Source organism: Equus caballus, chromosome 23 (genome assembly GCF_041296265.1).
Source record: "Equus caballus isolate H_3958 breed thoroughbred chromosome 23, TB-T2T, whole genome shotgun sequence".
Lineage (NCBI taxonomy): Eukaryota > Metazoa > Chordata > Mammalia > Perissodactyla > Equidae > Equus > Equus caballus.
This window is the reverse complement of record NC_091706.1, coordinates 11,704,464-11,721,981: the sequence shown is the minus strand read 5'-3', so window position 1 is coordinate 11,721,981 and position 17,518 is coordinate 11,704,464. Positions and strand designations below refer to the sequence as shown.

The window sequence follows — 17,518 nt, the reverse complement described above, 5'->3', positions numbered from 1 at the left end:
AAGAAAGAACCCATTAAGTTGAAAAATCAGACATTATGGCTGATTAGCAAGTTTCAGGGACAGTAGACTGGGAACTGCTGTCATAGATATGTCAATTAGTTTCAGCTTAGACCAAATCTCTTTACCCTAAATGAGACTTTGTTTGAAATGAAATGTTATATCTTCAAAGACGTCCACAAACCATAACACTAAAGCCAAACCAAGTAATTTAAAAAGCAAAATAAGGAAAGCTTATTTCTTCCCTAGCCACCAGTCCCTTCCCTCACAAAAAAAAATCTTACATATGACTGGTAGACTCCCCAAACAGAAGAGCAGCAAAAAGTTAAATGCCAAGTTTCTTTTATGCCAAGAAAACTTGCAAAGACCTTTGCAATTGTAAAGACGCTCCTATCAAATGATTCTGCAATTAAACTGTATATCAGGTCCCTATAATACACAACAAGAATACCCTGGTTTGATTTAGTGTATACAATCAGGTTGCTACAACCAAAATATAAACTTGCTATAGCCTGCTTCATTCATTTCCTTGGAAAAAAGGTATAAAGCCTCTTTGCAAGTGTTTTCCTGTCTTAATGCAGACCTATCTACTGTCTGCCAAATAATCCTTTCAGGTTCTTTAATACTGCCCTCCCAACCCATCTCTTCTAAGAAGCCTTGGTAAAAACTAGGTCTCCAATTTGATAATTATTTATCTCACTTCCTTTTCAGCTTTTAAGAACCTGTGTTTCATTGTTTCTCTGTAGCGCTTGTTCTGTGCAACACTGTTATCCTTCAAGGTTTAAGGTAATTTCTCTGTTCTCTAAATATCCGTAGCCCTTTACGTGTGCCACTTTCACACTACTCGTATTTCTACATTGCATAGCATAGCATAGCCATTAAGCATATGGTTCTCAAATAACTGTCATTGATTAGCTGGGTGACCTTGGGCAAGCCACTTAACATTAACAGTGCCTCAGTTTCCCTATCAGTAAAATGAGGATAACATTTGTACATACCTCATAGGGTTCTTCTTAAGAGTAAATGAGCTAATATACAAAAAGTTCTTAGAACAGCACTTGTTATATATTAAGTACCATTTAACTATCTAGTCTTAAAATCATTCACCTAATTCAAATCTCACCATTCTACCATAAATTCTTTTTGTGGTCCAAAGTTTTATCTTTTTCTTTTTTGAATCCCACTATACAGCTTGACAATGCCCTAAACAGGGAGGCAAGTAAAAACGTATTTGTTGAATTAATTAATGCCGAATTCTCTGATGGAGCAGCTCTGAGAGAGCTTTGTAAATGTTCTCTAGTTACTCGTCTATATTTTAAGTTGCTAACAGTTCTCAAAATTTTCAAACAAAAACTAATCCTACAACAGAGGGAAATCAACAAGTACTCAAGGATGGTCTGAGACAAGAATTAAAACTTCTACTCTATAGCAGCTCCAATCAACTGCTAGTGATTACTAAGCACTGTCTCAGATTCTGAGGCCCTTACGGCCTCATGGTCAGAGCGCCATGATCAACTAATCTTGTCTACCTTTGTTTGCTGGGATAGTACAAAGTGGAGACACTCATTTTTTCATTACCAATCTGGAATTTGACCCTAACGAGCCCAACCTCCCCAAGAAAATTTATTTAAACTTCCATATTTTCTCTTACAACTTCACACAAGTTTTGCCTTTTACTCTATAACATATCCATGTTTACTTAAATTAAAAAATATATTTTCCTCCGATCTGTGAATAAAACTGATGCTCCAGGGAGATGTGTCACGTTTCTTCTGTGGTTTCTTAACCCCCGGTACCTAATATCTCCAGGTGCAGCACTACCTCATTTTGAGAAACACAATCCTAGACTACACGTTTCCTGCAGTACATTGCTTTTGCATCCTCCCACTATCAACCAAAATACTACTCCCTGAATAACCAGAAGATATATGACAGAATAATAATAGCACCTATATTTTAATACTGCTTAAGCATTTGTAAGATGATTTTGTATCTCATTTAATATTCACATTTTAAAGAATTCAAAAACATCAAATTATAGTCATGTATCAACTAAATTGTGTGACGTTTGTAAGTGAGTTTTCACTTTTCTCCAAAGTGGAAGCATGATGCAAGAACATTAGCTAGGAATAAATCAGACAAACTTCTAAACTACGATGCTAACATATCTTCAACAGGATAAATGCTATGGCTAAAATTATCAGACATCATTACAATACTTGAACACAAAAGCTGTCTTTCCTCTTATAAAATTCCTAAGAATTTAAATGTGTTATATTCTAACCATATCATCACTGTCCTGGGTCTACTTGTGACAAAAATTGTATTTAATGGCTTAATGTTTCAATCAAAACAATTCTTTCCGTCAGGGAATTTGATCAAACGAAATTACAGGCCCACATGATTTCCATCCTAGTGGACTTGAAGGTCAACAGCAATGAACAGGTTACATAAAGCTAAACTGTCAACTCATCCTCCTTTATGTGATTAATTCTAAATACAAAACAAATTGTAAATTCTCTTGTAAGTTAAAGCAAAAAACGCTTCACTTTCCCTCCCTTGCAAAAACAAACTAAATTGGATTTATGGTGGATACGAGCCCCCACCAATGGATTTAAGGGCAGCAGGGAATGGCCTCTTCCATAACGCCTTACAAGTTTGTGCAAAGATGATATATTGACGCAAAGAAATCCCTTCGAAAAGGGAGAAGCAGGGGCGAGAAGAGGGCTCAGCTGCTCAGAGGTCTCATTAGAGGAGGAGGACCCGGGAGGCGGGGGAGGGAGAGCAGAGAACCTCACCCACGGCGGGCCCCACATGTGAAGCTTTTGGAAAGACAGTGGGGGAAAAGCTGAGCTGCTTTCGGTTTAAGAGCAGAGACATGGTGCTAGGGTCCCCCGGCTTGGGGAAGATTAAAAGACCTCTCCTAGCAAGTTGCCCCCAGGCAAGGCTGTGCCCTCCCCTCCGAGGCCTAGGAAAGAGGCGCCATGATGGGAATGCACGTCCAGGGACGCAAGGCTACAGTCTCAAGCTCCAGCAGCACGACTCACCGGGAGCCCCCGACCCAGTTCATCTCCCCAAAACTTCTGAGAAGACACTGGGGTTCTGACAGCTGCACTTCAGACGGCTCCGTTCAGTGCTAAGCCACAGCTTCCTCGGTTTCAGCCCGCTCCTCTCCGGCCCACGGGCCTACAGCCCAGCCTCCCTACAGCCTTTGCGGCCTGGTTAGGCTCCTTCCGGGTCTCCCGGCAGCCTCTGCGGTTTCTGCGGAGACGCTGTCCTGAGAGGGCCGCAGGGGACGCCGTGGGAAAGCAGCGCGTCCGAAGGAGGAAGAACACAGCGGTTTCAACCGGTCAGGCGAAGGAACCCTCAAGAAATGAAGTGTCGGGCTGTGGCCGCAGGGTTAGTGTTTCAAACCACCCCCACCATAGTTTTATTTACTTTGCTGTAGGTCTCAGCCTTTTTTTTTTTTAGGTCAAAGAACTGACTGAGGGGAGAAAAAGAAGGCAAGAACAAAGATATGGATCCGTAATCCTCAAGATGATGTTTCCATTCCGACATCACTCCATATCCAAATCCTTTAAATATCTTTCACGTGCAGTTTCAATATTCAGTACACAGTTGTTTATTAGAAATATTGCGCTGTAGTAACTTACCATTTTGTGGGTTTCTTAGAGAGCTTGATCAAAACTGGGTTTAGCTGTAAAGACCCAAAGACTTTAAACACCTTACCGAAAAAAAATCTGAAAACGAAAGTTGGATTTTACTGATCGTTTCTGTGTTATGTTTGTATATCCTCACAAAATGTTTATCTTACACACTGTTCTATGATATTTTGGTTAGAAACTAGAAATCTCCTGTACCAAACAAATGCACACAATGGTTTTTTTTCCCCAATTGTCATGATTGTTTTCCAGATTTTTAACCTGGGCAATCTCTCATTTTCAAATATGATACATTTTCTGTTAACTCATTGGGAAATAGTGCCTAAAATATAGTTGCCTAAAATAGGATTATGTGCCCTGGTAGACATCGTTTAATCATATAAATACTGATTTTTGTCACAAAAATTCACCAAAGTATATCTATCATTGGTTTGAATTAAACCAAGTGAGTATAGCATTTCAGAACAAATTAGTCTTCGTCATGGAGTAGCTCATCGTTTTTCAGTAACTAAACCATACAGTCGAGTCAGAAGCAATGGCCCAGTGCGTTAGCCTTTCCTACTTTCAGCATTTTGAAACAGGTACAAATTAACTAAATTAACTAGAAGGGGAAAATAATTTTATAGAGGATTGACTGACCTTTTAAAATATATTCTATAGGTAGAGACATAAAGGACAGGTTGACCAATCTGTTGAGAAGAGTCAAGAAGTGGGAGCTGGATAGAACCGTGTCTTCTCTCTGACTAGAGTCACTGCTTTCCTTCCAGTCACAGAGAGGCAGTGGAAGTGGTAAATTAGGCTAAGGAAAGATTAATCTATGAGATACATCCTCAGACAAGATATTTGCTGGGTTTTCCTTCACAGCAAAAGACATTTCATTATGAACCAGTTATGAGGTGGTTATTTGTAACAGATGAAATATTGACCTAAGATCTCCTCTTCATTGTGTTTGTGGCTCACATGAATAAGGCTAGCATGACTGGTAGATAATGAGTCAAATGCTGTGCTATTTTAGGGCCAGTAGGGCAATTAGGTAATCTCTTGGGTCAGGAAACAGTTCCAAGAAAGGAATACAGCACAGATAAAATACTACTTAGCATTTGCTGAGAAGGAAATGCATCCCAAATCTTAAACCTTAATTTATCTTTATTGCTAAAAATTATTTACTCTCTGGTGATTTACTATCTAAACACATAACACATATTTTCTACATTATACATTTTTATTCATATACTTACATATGTAGGTCTCTTTATTATAAAAATTTATTTCTGATGTTTTACTGTTTATAAAGCATGTAGTTTTCCTAATATATGTGTGTATATATATAGTCTCTAATATATATATAAAGCCTATTTAATCCTGCTCTTCCATGGTTGTTGGTAATGTCCACTGTGGCACTGACATTGAGAGTATCACACTTGAGAACAGAGTAATTTGATAATTATTGCTTATTTTTTAACTTTCATTCATTTTCAAGATCTTTTTTTAAGATTATTTCTCCTCTCTTAAGAAAAATTTTAATGCTTTCCCATATACACACATGTAAAGTTGAGAAGATTGAGTGGAAATTAGGCTGAATTATGTTTACTATAGTACAAGTGACTTTTTTTCACTCTTTTTTTCTCACCTAGTTTGAAATTCAAACTAAATTAGCATTCTTTCTGCTTTAATTGCATGGCAATATAAAAAATGAAAGAAGTACCTTGACATTCTTAGTTTCTTACTTAAATGGCATATATTTCCAACTGGAATTATGTATCTGTTTTCCTATCATCTTGAATTCTTCCTCTGCCTTCCCTGAAGTCTTGAGCTTGGTCTCAGATGCTAGGATCAACCCTGACTCTTGGGGGTAGGGTAGAGTGAAGGGTGGGAGTGGAATTAAAATGGTGATAGTTACATCTGTACTTAAGCGGCTCATCGTTAGGTCAAATCTCACATTAACCTTTTCCCCAGTTCTAGTAACTGGCCTCCAACCTTCCCTGCACACACTTCCGGTAACCAAATTTCTGTCTTTCTATCTTGATTATTTTCCTCATTCTAACAAGTCTTTCACTGAAGCCAATAAAAGCTTGTTCCTATACCCTAGCTTCATTATCAGTTGATAAACTGACCTACCTACAACTAAGTGCAGGCCTGATCCGATCTCTAACCTTCTTTGCTTCTAGATTTCCCACTGCCCTGCTCCTCCCCTGATGTGGCTGTCCTATGCCAGTGATGCAGGCCACTTGCCTCGACTGCCAGCTGCTTGCTGACCGGTGCAACCCTCTGTGTACGTGTTCTGCCTGGCTGAACATCCTCCTATCACCCCCAGCTAAGTTTACCCTGGCCCTCCACCTGTCTTATCACAGTCAGGAGATGTGACATAAAGAATTAAAGTTTATAAGGGTAAGAGATCCTTACTTTGACACATGAAAAACGTGAGATTAGGAATAAAAGATTTTGAAAATAACTACTATAACACTATGATCTCTACATACAGACTTAGAAAGTCTCAATGGAATGAATGATAGATTGTGCTGCTAATATGGCCAGCTATAAAAGAAATTTGCATGAATTTGCCACTCATGTATTAGTCAGTCTGCTGAATTGAATGCAAACAAATGAAAAGAGACCTGTGATGATTCTTGGAATTCATATAGGTACATGGGAAAGGAGTTTTAAAAGTTTAAGGCTATTGTTACTTATGAAAAGGAGAATAGTTCTTTATTCACAGTAAACTGAATAATGAAGATCATTCAACACTGAGACAGGTTTTATATTCTAGCACAAGGGTTGGCAAACTTCTTCTGAAGAGGGCCAGATAGTGAATATTTTAGGCTCTGTTTCATCTATCCAGCTCTGGCTCTGTGGCTTGAAAGCCATAGAAAATAAGTAAATAAATAAATGGCTGTGGCTGTGTTCCAATAAAACTTTATTTATGGACACTGAAATAAAAATTTCATGTAATTTTCATGCACCACAAAATATTATTATTCTTGTGATGTGTTTTCACCCATTTTAAAATGTAAAAACTGTTCTTATCTCAAGGGCCATAAAAAAATAGGTGGCAGGCCAAATTTGGCCCACAGGTTGGGTTATAATTTGCCAACCTCTGTTCTAATTTAATGCATATCTTCCCAGGCTTCCAGTTGACTAGAAGTGTGTATGTATGTTGTGGGGGGTGGTGGGTGTGGGGAAGCAAAAATGTTTTTGCATATTCGAAAACACACTCATCCTTACCTAAACATTTTACATATTTAAAAGTATGCAGAATTTTGCTTGACTGTTTAGCAGTTTAAGTCCTCCATTAGGGATGTAGGGAAAATTTTTTTAACGCTCTTTGTTTGAATCAAATAACCAAAGTGGGAAGTAGCCAATAGATTATCTCTAAGCCTAAACAAAACAAGCAAAACAAAAGTTTGCAAAAGACAAAGAACTCTCAAAAAATGAAGTAAGGTCCCAGAGAAGCTATTTCCACCATCTAACTCCACTTGGATTCCCAAATGGTTAACTTTAGGTTATAAAGTCACACACCTCCAAGTAACAACTATCTAAAGGACACAAGAGGGTGGTAGAAGTGAAACACTGCTCTTTTTTATTCAATAGTCACCTTGTAAATAAATACCAGTGCATCAGATCTCCATTGCTAAAAATAGCAGTTGTGGGGCTGGAAGATTTTTATTGTAAGGACAAGTAAACATAGAGATGGAGATATAGCAAAGAACTATTTTCTATAATGCAGAAGACTTCTCTCCTATTTATTTACAAAATATGCCCTCAATTACGACTTGTCTGATAGATTCTGGGACTTCGTGAGAAACAGAGACAGAAAAAATAAAATAAAATGGGACTGAAAAACAGATCTAAGTATTTGATAGTTTGCTTTCTCCAGTGTCCCTCCCGCTTGTCCCTTTCCTCTCTCTCCCTTTCAGATTCAGTCCATACCCTTTCACATTCATTCCATATCCTTTTCACATTCATTTCATGTTGGTCCTCTGGCCCCTCCTCCCTCGTCTCCCTAGCTCCTTCTGCCTCATCTCGTTTTATAGCGCTTGGAAATTTCCTTTTCTTTCTGCTCTTCCCCTTGTGGAATCTACTAAAACCTTAGAGGAGTGATGTATATTCTGAAACTTCTGTGCGTTTCTAAGTGACGCTGAGCATGCTCAGTAGCTGGGGCAGGTTTTGTCGCCCGCGGCTGCCCTGACTCGACCTTTCCCAAAATAGACATTTAACTCTTTGGACTCCTGCCTAAGGATGTAATTCGCTTTGCTTTCTCCTCATTTTCAAGGTTCAAAGGGAAGCGGCGAGGATTCCAAGGTCCCACCATCCTCACAGCCAATGAGGGGCCTGTGAGGGAGGAGCTTGGGGCGGCTTAGTGCAGCTTGAGCTTCTGAGGGAATCATCCCCAGTAGGTGCGGTGGAGTCTGAGCTCCGCTGCATCTGTCACAGCAGAACAAAATTGAAAAAGACAAAAGCAAAATTTAAAAAAAGAAGAGAAGAAATGCTGCGGACTATGGAACGCTGTAGGACTTTCCGAAACATTTGCTGGGGATTCCGGTGGATCATGATCTTTTAAAACCAGTTCTTTCTGAAGCCGGTTTGGGTAATTGGGAAAATGACACGTATGCTAAATGCAGCAGCTGATCGAGTGAAATGGACCAGATCGAGCGCTGCTAAAAGGGCTGCCTGCCTGGTGGCTGCCGCATATGCTCTGAAAACCCTCTATCCCATCATTAGCAAGCGTTTAAAGCAATCTGGCCACAGGAAGAGAAAAGAAGCAGCTTACCCGACTGCAGAGAACAGAGAAATACTGCATTGCACCGAGACCACTTGTAAAAATTCTTCGCCTGGAGTGAATGCAGATTTTTTCAAACAGCTGCTAGAACTTTGGAAAATTCTCTTTCCAAAACTTGTGACCACTGAAACAGGATGGCTCTGCCTCCACTCGGTGGCTCTGATCTCGAGAACATTTCTGTCTATCTATGTGGCTGGTCTGGATGGACAAATCGTGAAAAGCATTGTGGAAAAGAAGCCTCGGGCTTTCATCATCAAATTACTCAAGTGGCTTATGATTGCCATCCCTGCTACCTCTGTGAACAGTGCAATAAGGTACCTGGAGTGCAAACTGGCTTTCATCATCAAATTAATCAAGTGGCTTATGATTGCCATCCCTGCTGCCTCTGTGAACAGTGCGATAAGGTACCTGGAGTGCAAACTGGCTTTCATCATCAAATTACTCAAGTGGCTTATGATTGCCATCCCTGCTGCCTCTGTGAACAGTGTGATAAGGTACCTGGAGTGCAAACTGGCTTTGGCCTTCAGAACTCGCCTAATAGACCATGCCTGTGAAACCTATTTTACAAATCAGACTTATTATAAGGTGATCAATATGGATGGGAGGCTGGCAAACCCTGACCAGTCTCTTACTGAGGATATTATGATGTTCTCCCAATCTGTGGCTCACTTGTATTCTAATCTGACCAAACCTATTTTAGATGTAATCCTGACCTCCTATACGCTCATCCAGACTGCTCCATCCAGAGGAGCTAGCCCAATTGGGCCCACCCTATTAGCAGGGCTTGTGGTATATGCCACTGCTAAAGTGTTGAAAGCCTGCTCTCCCAAATTTGGTAAATTGGTGGCTGAAGAAGCTCATAGAAAAGGCTATTTGCGGTATGTGCACTCCAGAATTATAGCCAATGTTGAAGAAATTGCCTTTTACAGAGGACATAAGGTAAGATAGAAATTAAGATGATGGGTGAAATGTGAGACTGTTCGAGCTGCCACTGCAGTGCTAGATACCATCTGTTGTACTGTTGATGGGCCCACTTCTTTAGCGTTTTAGACTCCGATGACATCTAAACCTGTACTAGAATGTATGCTTCCTTACCCTTTTTACTCACAAGTTGTTAAAGAATTATAGAGTGCAAACTTTTCTAAAGTTTCATGAAAATAAAATTTTCAGCACTCAGTCTACTTGGCCTCAGTTACCCAAACATGCTCAAAATTATCTCTGAAGCATTTTCTTAAAACTTAAATCCTAATTGGTTGTAGAGCATTAGAAGAAAATGTGTTTGGAAACTGAGTAAACACATGTCCATTGAGATGGAAAATTTAGGATGGTATTCTCTTGTTGTTACTATTGAGGGCCCTTTGTTTTTAAGAGGGAAAAAACCCTGTCCTTTTACATGAAAGACAAGTTTAACAATTTTGCATGTCTGGTCAGCAGTGGAGGGTCCTCAGTCCTAAGAAGTGCAGGAGAATGTGTCTCACAAATGGCATTTCCAACTCTTAATGTTCAGCACCATGTTTGACACAAATAAAAAGAAGCAGTGAAATGAAATTTTGTCTGGCTTTGAGAGAAAAGCTAAGATTAGAGAAGAAATGAGGAGAAAAGGAATTTCAGAACGTTATTTCTAAATACTAAAGATTTTCGACATTAAGCAGATCCCTAAAATAGTTAGCCTAATTACATAATCTTCCAGAGCATTGAAGTAACCTCAGAATATTAAATACGACCAAATTTTTTAAGGTGATGCATCTGAAATCTTAATACAAATGACTTAGTACAAATGAAATATTCAGGTATTCTTAAGTTGAAATGGTATTTTAATTCCCAAGCAGAATTATTTACTTTTTGAAGCATCATTAGTTATCAAGACAAATGTTTACAGTAGTAGGAATCTGAAGAAGCAAATTTAAAGCAAATTTAGGACTTCTACTCCCCCTTGAAAATTGGCCTTATATGTTGTATTAGTCATATTGACTTGTGATTCTTCTTGAATCATTGAACTCAGTGATTTAAATTATAGCATGCTGTAGGCTTCCGGCATTTAAGACAAAATCCACCAAATTGAGTTAGTTCGAAAATGGACTCTAATTGCACGTATGTGTGTCGTGTTTATTTTCAAATATTTTTGGTGTGATCAAGAAGGATAAAGTTCTAACATTGTTTACTCATGTCTTATAGAATATCGTTTAATTTTAACCTCATGCATGTAATTTTGAAATAAAAATTATAAATCACTGACATGTACTTTATATTTACTGAGCATCATGGGTTTTTTTGAATAATATAGGTGTGACCAAATTAAATAATAATGACTCATTCTTATATTAATCTGTATTTTTTAGTTGTTAGAATCATAGATCATACTATACTAAGTAAAACAAAATAATGTGTACCTATCTTTAAAGAAAGCCTTCAGACATACAATATTTACTTTTATAACTCATGCTGGGTTCTTGCCTCTTTTTCCCTCTATAGGTGGAAATGAAGCAACTCCAGAAAAGTTACAAAGCTTTAGCCGATCAGATGAACCTCATTTTATCCAAACGTTTGTGGTACATCATGATAGAGCAGTGCTTGATGAAGTATGTTTGGAGCAGCAGTGGACTGATGATGGTGGCTGTACCTATTATCACTGCAACTGGCTTTGCAGATGGTGGTAATGACATTTATGCTTAATCTTCAATATATGTTTAGGATTATTTCTCTTGAAGGTGTCACTGCTGGTTTTGTGTGAGTGAAACTGTATATGTAGCCATTTTTCTGTGGTCATTAATGGTCAGAAACAAAGGCAGACTTTGCAACATCCAATAATAATACCTGCAATGTGAAAGGAGATAAGTGGCTCAAAAGTCCTTTCCACTTGTGAGATATTTCAAATTAATATCTTGAAAAGCAGTGTAAGTTCTCTCCATGTGTTTTAAACTTCAGTTCTGCACATCCCATGTGTTTAGTCTATAAATATTCTATCACTGGATCTGCCCTGTTTTGTGATTTGAAGAGTTGGTTGACTACATTAGGCAACTAGGAATATTGTTTTAGGAAGTGCTTCACACCATGGAACAAGATCTCCTCTACTTGTAGGTAACATAGATAAACCTTCTATGTAGCATGATTTGGTGGCATTGTCGGGGTAGGGGTTGTCAAGCTGCCCCTGTCTAATTCTAGCTATCACCACCCCAGTGGTTTTTACCAACATTTTTCATCTTTGGGATAACTAAGAAAGATAAGGACAACAAGAACAATATTAAAACATTCTGTAATACTTGAGATGGGAGTTTGGGTCTTAATGGGCAGAGACAAAGGGGAGTTAATTAAAGTAGCAGCATTTTCTGCTCTTCCTCCAAAATAAAACGTTCCCCCTTCTCTTTAAAAACCACTTGGTCAAAATTGGCCTTAGTGTTGAAGTAACTAAATAAAAGCATGGGCTTTGTAGTAAGACAGAGCTTTGCTCAACTCTTGGCTTTCCCTCTTCCTGCCTGTATCCTCTTAGTCATGTTAATTAAACTCTGAACCTCTTTTCCTCATCTGTAAAAGGAGAATTGGAAAGGCTACTTCAGAGGACTCTTGGGAGGATTTAACAGAATAATGTTTATAAAGTACAGAGCATGCTCTTGATGTTCTTGATACAGAGTGACAATTATTACCTAGGAAACAAAAGGCAACACTGAGAATAAGGTAACAGAATTCACACTATTTTACGGCTATTTTTGGTGTGGAATCAAGAATTAAGTTATTTGTTTGAAGTCATCTAATAAAAACAAGTGAAAAAATTACCCTATACTTTAATATTTTGAAACAGGGCTTCAGTGCTTTAACCAATTATTACAAAAAAACTTGTCAAATTTGAGTCATTCTTAACCTAAAATTGTTCATTTTAGTAAATTGGAATTTGTCAATCCCATGTGATAAGACTATAGATATACCAAATATACTCCACAACTCAACTGTCTAATACTGTGTTTAGACCACTGGGAAACTGAATTTTATCTATTTTTATGTTTTCAAAGTTTTATTTTTAAAAAAATCATTTAAAAAGTTTATATTGAATAAGGCGTTGTTAGTAATAGTATTTTTAGACATAATCCTTTCATTATAAGATAAAATAAATTGCTTTTTCAAAAAAGTATTGGAGAAAAAAATGACACAAAAATTTATGGTCTTGAGATTAGTTTTAGTAAGACACAACAAAATTATCAGATATTTGTAGTGAATCTAAGTATATGGATGTTTTAAAAGTTTCATATATAATGTATAGAGACAACACCAATGACAAGATTATAGTGTAGTTCTCTTAGTCCTTGGAAGCACTGGTCTTATTACAAAACCCAAGAGTATTCAACATAGAGCAGAGAAAATGCAGCTATTAATGGTGACAAATTAACCCCACAGAGACCGGTAAGAAGTAAACTGTGTATGCAAAGAATCTAACAATCTTATTTCTATGTGTGATGTAATAAGATATTTAAAAATAAATCCTGAAAATATCATATTAAATTAAAGAAACAACATTAAAATTTCAGATTGAAATTATGATAATCACAGTGATGCAAGTAAAATAAAGTAATTCTTAAAGCTTCTTTTCAAAAGAGGATTTTATACAAAGAGAAGCAGTATAAGAATTTCATAGAAGAAAAACATAAATTCATATGACAGCATTATTATGAGAAGGTGCTTCAATATCTTCTGTAATTTCTAATGTTACTATATATATGCTTATAATGTTTGTACGTATTTACTAAAGACATTTGACCTACAATGATTTAACACATGAAAATATTGTTAGCGTTTTACTCATACAAAATTATTTTTTCTAAATAATGATATATCTTTGAGGCTTTAGGTGTTGGAATTACATATCATATATTCTAATCTAATCTTCAGTCTTAATTTACACTTATGCCCTGAGTTGTCCCTTATGTTAGAGATGAATTAAATACAGGATACTGTATATTTTAAAGCAAAAATAGGTGGAAAAAGTGGGTGAATGAGAGAAGAATGGCAAAGAGAAAAGGGAGAAAAAGTAGGATAGAGGAAAAAAAGACAATACAGTAAAGAAGGAGGCCACTGTTCAGATCTTGACTCAGCTATTTAGTAGTTATCCATCCTTGAGAAATTTGCATAAACTTTATATGCCTCAGTTTTCCTCTCTTAACCATAGGTATAGTAATATATATCTTACAGAATTATGAAATTGTATATAATGTATTTAATGTGCTTTGAAACAGTTCTCAGCAAGTAGTAAGAATTTAGGTGGATCATTGTTACTATTTATTCTATTCTTACCATGTGGGCTCTGGCATCAGATTGCCTGGGTTCAAATGCTTACTCTTTTGCTTACTAGGCTATGACTATGGGCAAGTCATTTAACCTTCTTGTGCTTCAATTTCCTCATTTCTGAAATGGGAGAAATTATAGCAGGGTTGTTAGGAGGATTAAAGAAGAGTACATGTGTAAAACTTAAAACAATGCCTGCTTCATCAAAAATGCTCAATAGACATTTGCTGGCACGATTATTGTTGTTAAGAGAGCAAGATATTTAAAAGTGATTAGGAAGTCAGAGGTAAAAGTGCAGATAGGAGGAAGAGCCTGCATAGTTTTTTTGGAGGAGAAAAGAAAAATAGTTTTGTAGTAGATTTGTTATACCACCCACCTACAACTTCAAGTGAAATCTTATGGTTAGGACAGGATTATGTTTATATTCAAGTTCACATTACAAAATTGCATGTGGAATCATGCCACTTTCACTCATATGAGGAGCTTAGAGGTCATCCAGTCTGGAGCCCCAGCTTTGCCTAAGGGCACACAGATGGTTAGTGGAAGCACTAAGGATAGAAGACATTATGTGATTCCTAGTGTGTTACTTTTCTTACCTTCATCACGCTACCTCCATTTAGCTATATTGGAACTTAGTCTATAAGGGACTTAACTTAGTTTGAGACCAAGCAATCGTGGGAGCTAATGGTTGAAATAGAGGCATTGAAATAGTTAATTATATATAGTTTCTATTATATTTTCTTAGAGGACATTACCCCTTTCTTTGCTTTGTATTAAGAGAAAGACTGAAATTATGTAAAGAAAATAGTTACCTGGGAGCTGTATCTCAATTTTTTAATGTTATGGGCCACTTTTCTTCTCTTCATATCAAAAGCAGTTCTGGGCAAGGCCAGGGAAAGCTACTTATAGGTCCCTTCTGCCGGACCTTATCGCAGACACCTGACAGGCAGTGAAGAGAGCACCTAAGCCACTAGCACTGCCAGTAGCGTCCACATGTTGGTGATCTGCTAACGTGAGGTGGCACATCCGAAGTAGCAACTGAAAGCACTCTTAGGAATGGAACTGAACTCTACCATAACCCTCATAACATGGGTGATATTTTATTCCTAAAATGTACTTCCAACAAGATGATCTCCATAGCTCCTGCTGCAGGAGTATGTCTCATATTCAAATGCCAAATTGTTGAAATATAATTTTGTATTTGGGTCAGTTTACATATGACTACTCTCTTGTTGACCAATTATTGTCACAGTAATTATCAGTACATATCAAAGACATACTTTTTAGCAGTAATTAGCTATTCGTGTCAGTAGCTATAATTTTTAAAGTATAACATACATGCCCACAACGGCACAATCATTAGTGTACCACTCAGTGAACTGTCACAAAGTCAACCCATACACGTAAGCACCACTGAGAAGAAACAGAACCTTACCTTCATCCTAGAAGCTCCCATCCCAGAAATCCCTTCCCAGTCTTATCCTCATCTTCAGCCTCCTACCCCCATCCCCACTTCCTCCTGCCCCTGCCCCCATGCCACAGCAAAGGCAGGCATTTTACCGATCATTCATTAGTATTTGCTGGGTTTTGAGCCTCATATAAATAGTATCATGCAGTACGTATGAGAGTTTTAGTTGCTCCACATCTTTGTCAATGTTTGATGTGAGTCTTTTTCCTTTTAGGCATTCTTATGAGTGTATAAGCGTGCTTCATTGTAGTCTTAATTTGCATTTCTCTGATGACTGAGGAGGTTAAGCACTTTTCATTTGTTTATTGGCTACTTGGATAGCCTTTTTTATGAAGTACCGATAAGTTTTTTGTTCATTTTTAAACTGGCTTATCTGGTTTTTGCTTGTTCATTTGTAAAGCTCTTGTGTATTCTGTAATGAGTAGTTTGTCAGATACACACACACACACACACACACACACACACACACACTCAAATCTCTTTTCCCTCTCTATTCTTGCCTTTTCAGTCTCTTAAGTGTCTAAGAGAAGTTCATAATTTTAATATAGTTCAATTTATCAATCATTTTCTTTGTTGTTAGTGCTTTTTTTGTCCTGTTTAAGAAATATTTGCGTCACTCAAGGTCATAGAGTTATTCTCCTATTTTTTTTTTTTTTTTTTGAGGAAGATTAGCCCTGAGCTAACTACTGCCAATCCTCCTCTTTTTTTTTTTCTGAGGAAGACTAGCCCTGAGCTAACGTCCATGCCCATCTTCCTCTACTTTATACATGGGACACCTACCACAGCATGGCGTTTGCCAAGCGGTGCCATGTCTGCACCCGGGATCCGAACCAGTGAACCCCAGGCCATCGAGAAGCAGAACGTGCCAACTTAACCGCTGCACCGCTGGGCCGGCCCTCTCCTATTTTATCTTCTAGAAATTTATTGGTTTTTCATTTCACATTAAGATCATCAGTTAGAATTGATGTTTATATATGGTATGAGGTAGGGTAAGATTGAGATTTGTCAAGGTGGCAAAGATAAAACATAAATGACAAGAAATAAACTCAGATTGTAAGTCCAAAGAAAAAAGTACAGAAGGGTAGCCTGCTTTTTTAATTTTTAAAAAATTAACAGACAATTTTCTTTAGAATAGTTTTAGGTTTACAGAAAAATTGAGCAGAAAGTGTTCAGTTCCCAAATTTCCCCTCCTCCCATAATTTCCCTTGTGATTTACATCTTGTATTAATGTGATATCTTTGTTATAACTGATGAACCAATATTTATACATTAGTAACTGAAGTCCATAGTTTACATTAGGATTCACTCTTTGTATTATACAGTTCTATGGGTTTTGACAAATGTATTACATAACCTTAGTTTTAAATCCTTTCTCACCTTTTCAGTGAAATAGCAACAGATGTGACCGTGTTTCAATATATCCTTTTATTACCAGAGCTGAAAATAGCAGTAAAATGAGAAGATATAATGTTAAATATTAAATCCTTAAGTGAGGCACTTTTGACAACGTATTCACAATATTTGGTGAGGAAGATAAAATGTGTTGATCTGGGATACAAAATAGGTGAGTGCTTTAGGTCATGAATTTATATCTCTGACACTGAGGAATCTACCCTTCTCACAGAGGTTATGCAGTTGGCTGTTGTGTGCATGGCAAAATACTACTGGCACTGCTCTCACAGTACTTTCCAAAGAACAATCCGTAGAATAAAAGTCAAATGAAATCTGTCCAGAGCTATTTGTAATTTTGTTGCTAAAAGCACGAAGAAAACCCAATAGGCATTAATCTGCCAATAGGCATTAATCTGCTAAAGCGACGTGGAAAGTGCCATGCCATGTCAAACACCAGTTCATCTGTGCTAGAGTTTTTACTTCTTAACAGAGACTGTCAGTAAAAGCTACTATTTAAACCGCTTTTAACCCAAATTCATAAAATCCCATGATTATTTTAGATCACCAGCCAGATTCTCTATGAGCCAAAACTATTCTTAGTGCTTTCACTGATTCAGCAATTCACTATTTTGGTAGCTTGCTGAGAATCTTTTGGTAATTTTTTTGTGTCTATCTAAATTTTGTCACACATTTAAATGTAAGAATATCTACATTCTGTTTCCAGTCTATTTATTCAATCACATTTTTCACTCCTCACTTATACCAGCACTCAAAGCCTTTCTTTTTTCATTCCTCAGGGAAACTCACTCACTTCAAGGGGGCTAACAGGAGTCCTCTAGAGCAGTGACAACAGTAGGGCTAGGAGGAACCACATTGGACTATTTGTCCTCTTCTTTTTTTTTTAAAGATTGGCACCTGAGCTAGCAACTGTTGCCAATCTTCTTTTTTTCC

At 37.4% G+C, this 17,518-nt stretch overlaps 1 protein-coding gene and 1 pseudogene across 16 annotated transcripts in view; one reads left to right on the top strand and one right to left on the bottom strand.

The window, feature by feature from the left end:
- LOC138920484 (regulator of DNA class I crossover intermediates 1-like) overlaps positions 1–3,210 on the bottom strand; it is a 75,788-nt pseudogene extending 72,578 nt beyond the window's left edge.
- A 31-nt stretch (positions 3,211–3,241) lies between these two features.
- Positions 3,242–17,518, top strand: part of LOC111772066 (ATP-binding cassette sub-family D member 2-like) — a 77,926-nt gene continuing 63,649 nt past the window's right edge. For 13 of the 16 annotated variants that reach the window (XR_011431682.1, XR_011431680.1, XR_011431679.1 and 10 more), the window contains exons 1-4: positions 3,242–3,396; positions 5,828–6,047; positions 7,930–9,375; positions 10,909–11,089. Coding sequence is in view for 3 of the 16 variants with exons in the window: in XM_070248973.1 (XP_070105074.1) it covers positions 8,257–9,375; positions 10,909–11,089 (1,300 nt within the window). In the remaining 13 variants the exon portion in view is untranslated. The remainder of the gene's footprint in view (positions 3,397–5,827; positions 6,048–7,929; positions 9,376–10,908; positions 11,090–17,518) is intronic. The other 3 variants (XR_011431681.1, XR_011431683.1, XR_011431677.1) reach the window with 2 other exon arrangements.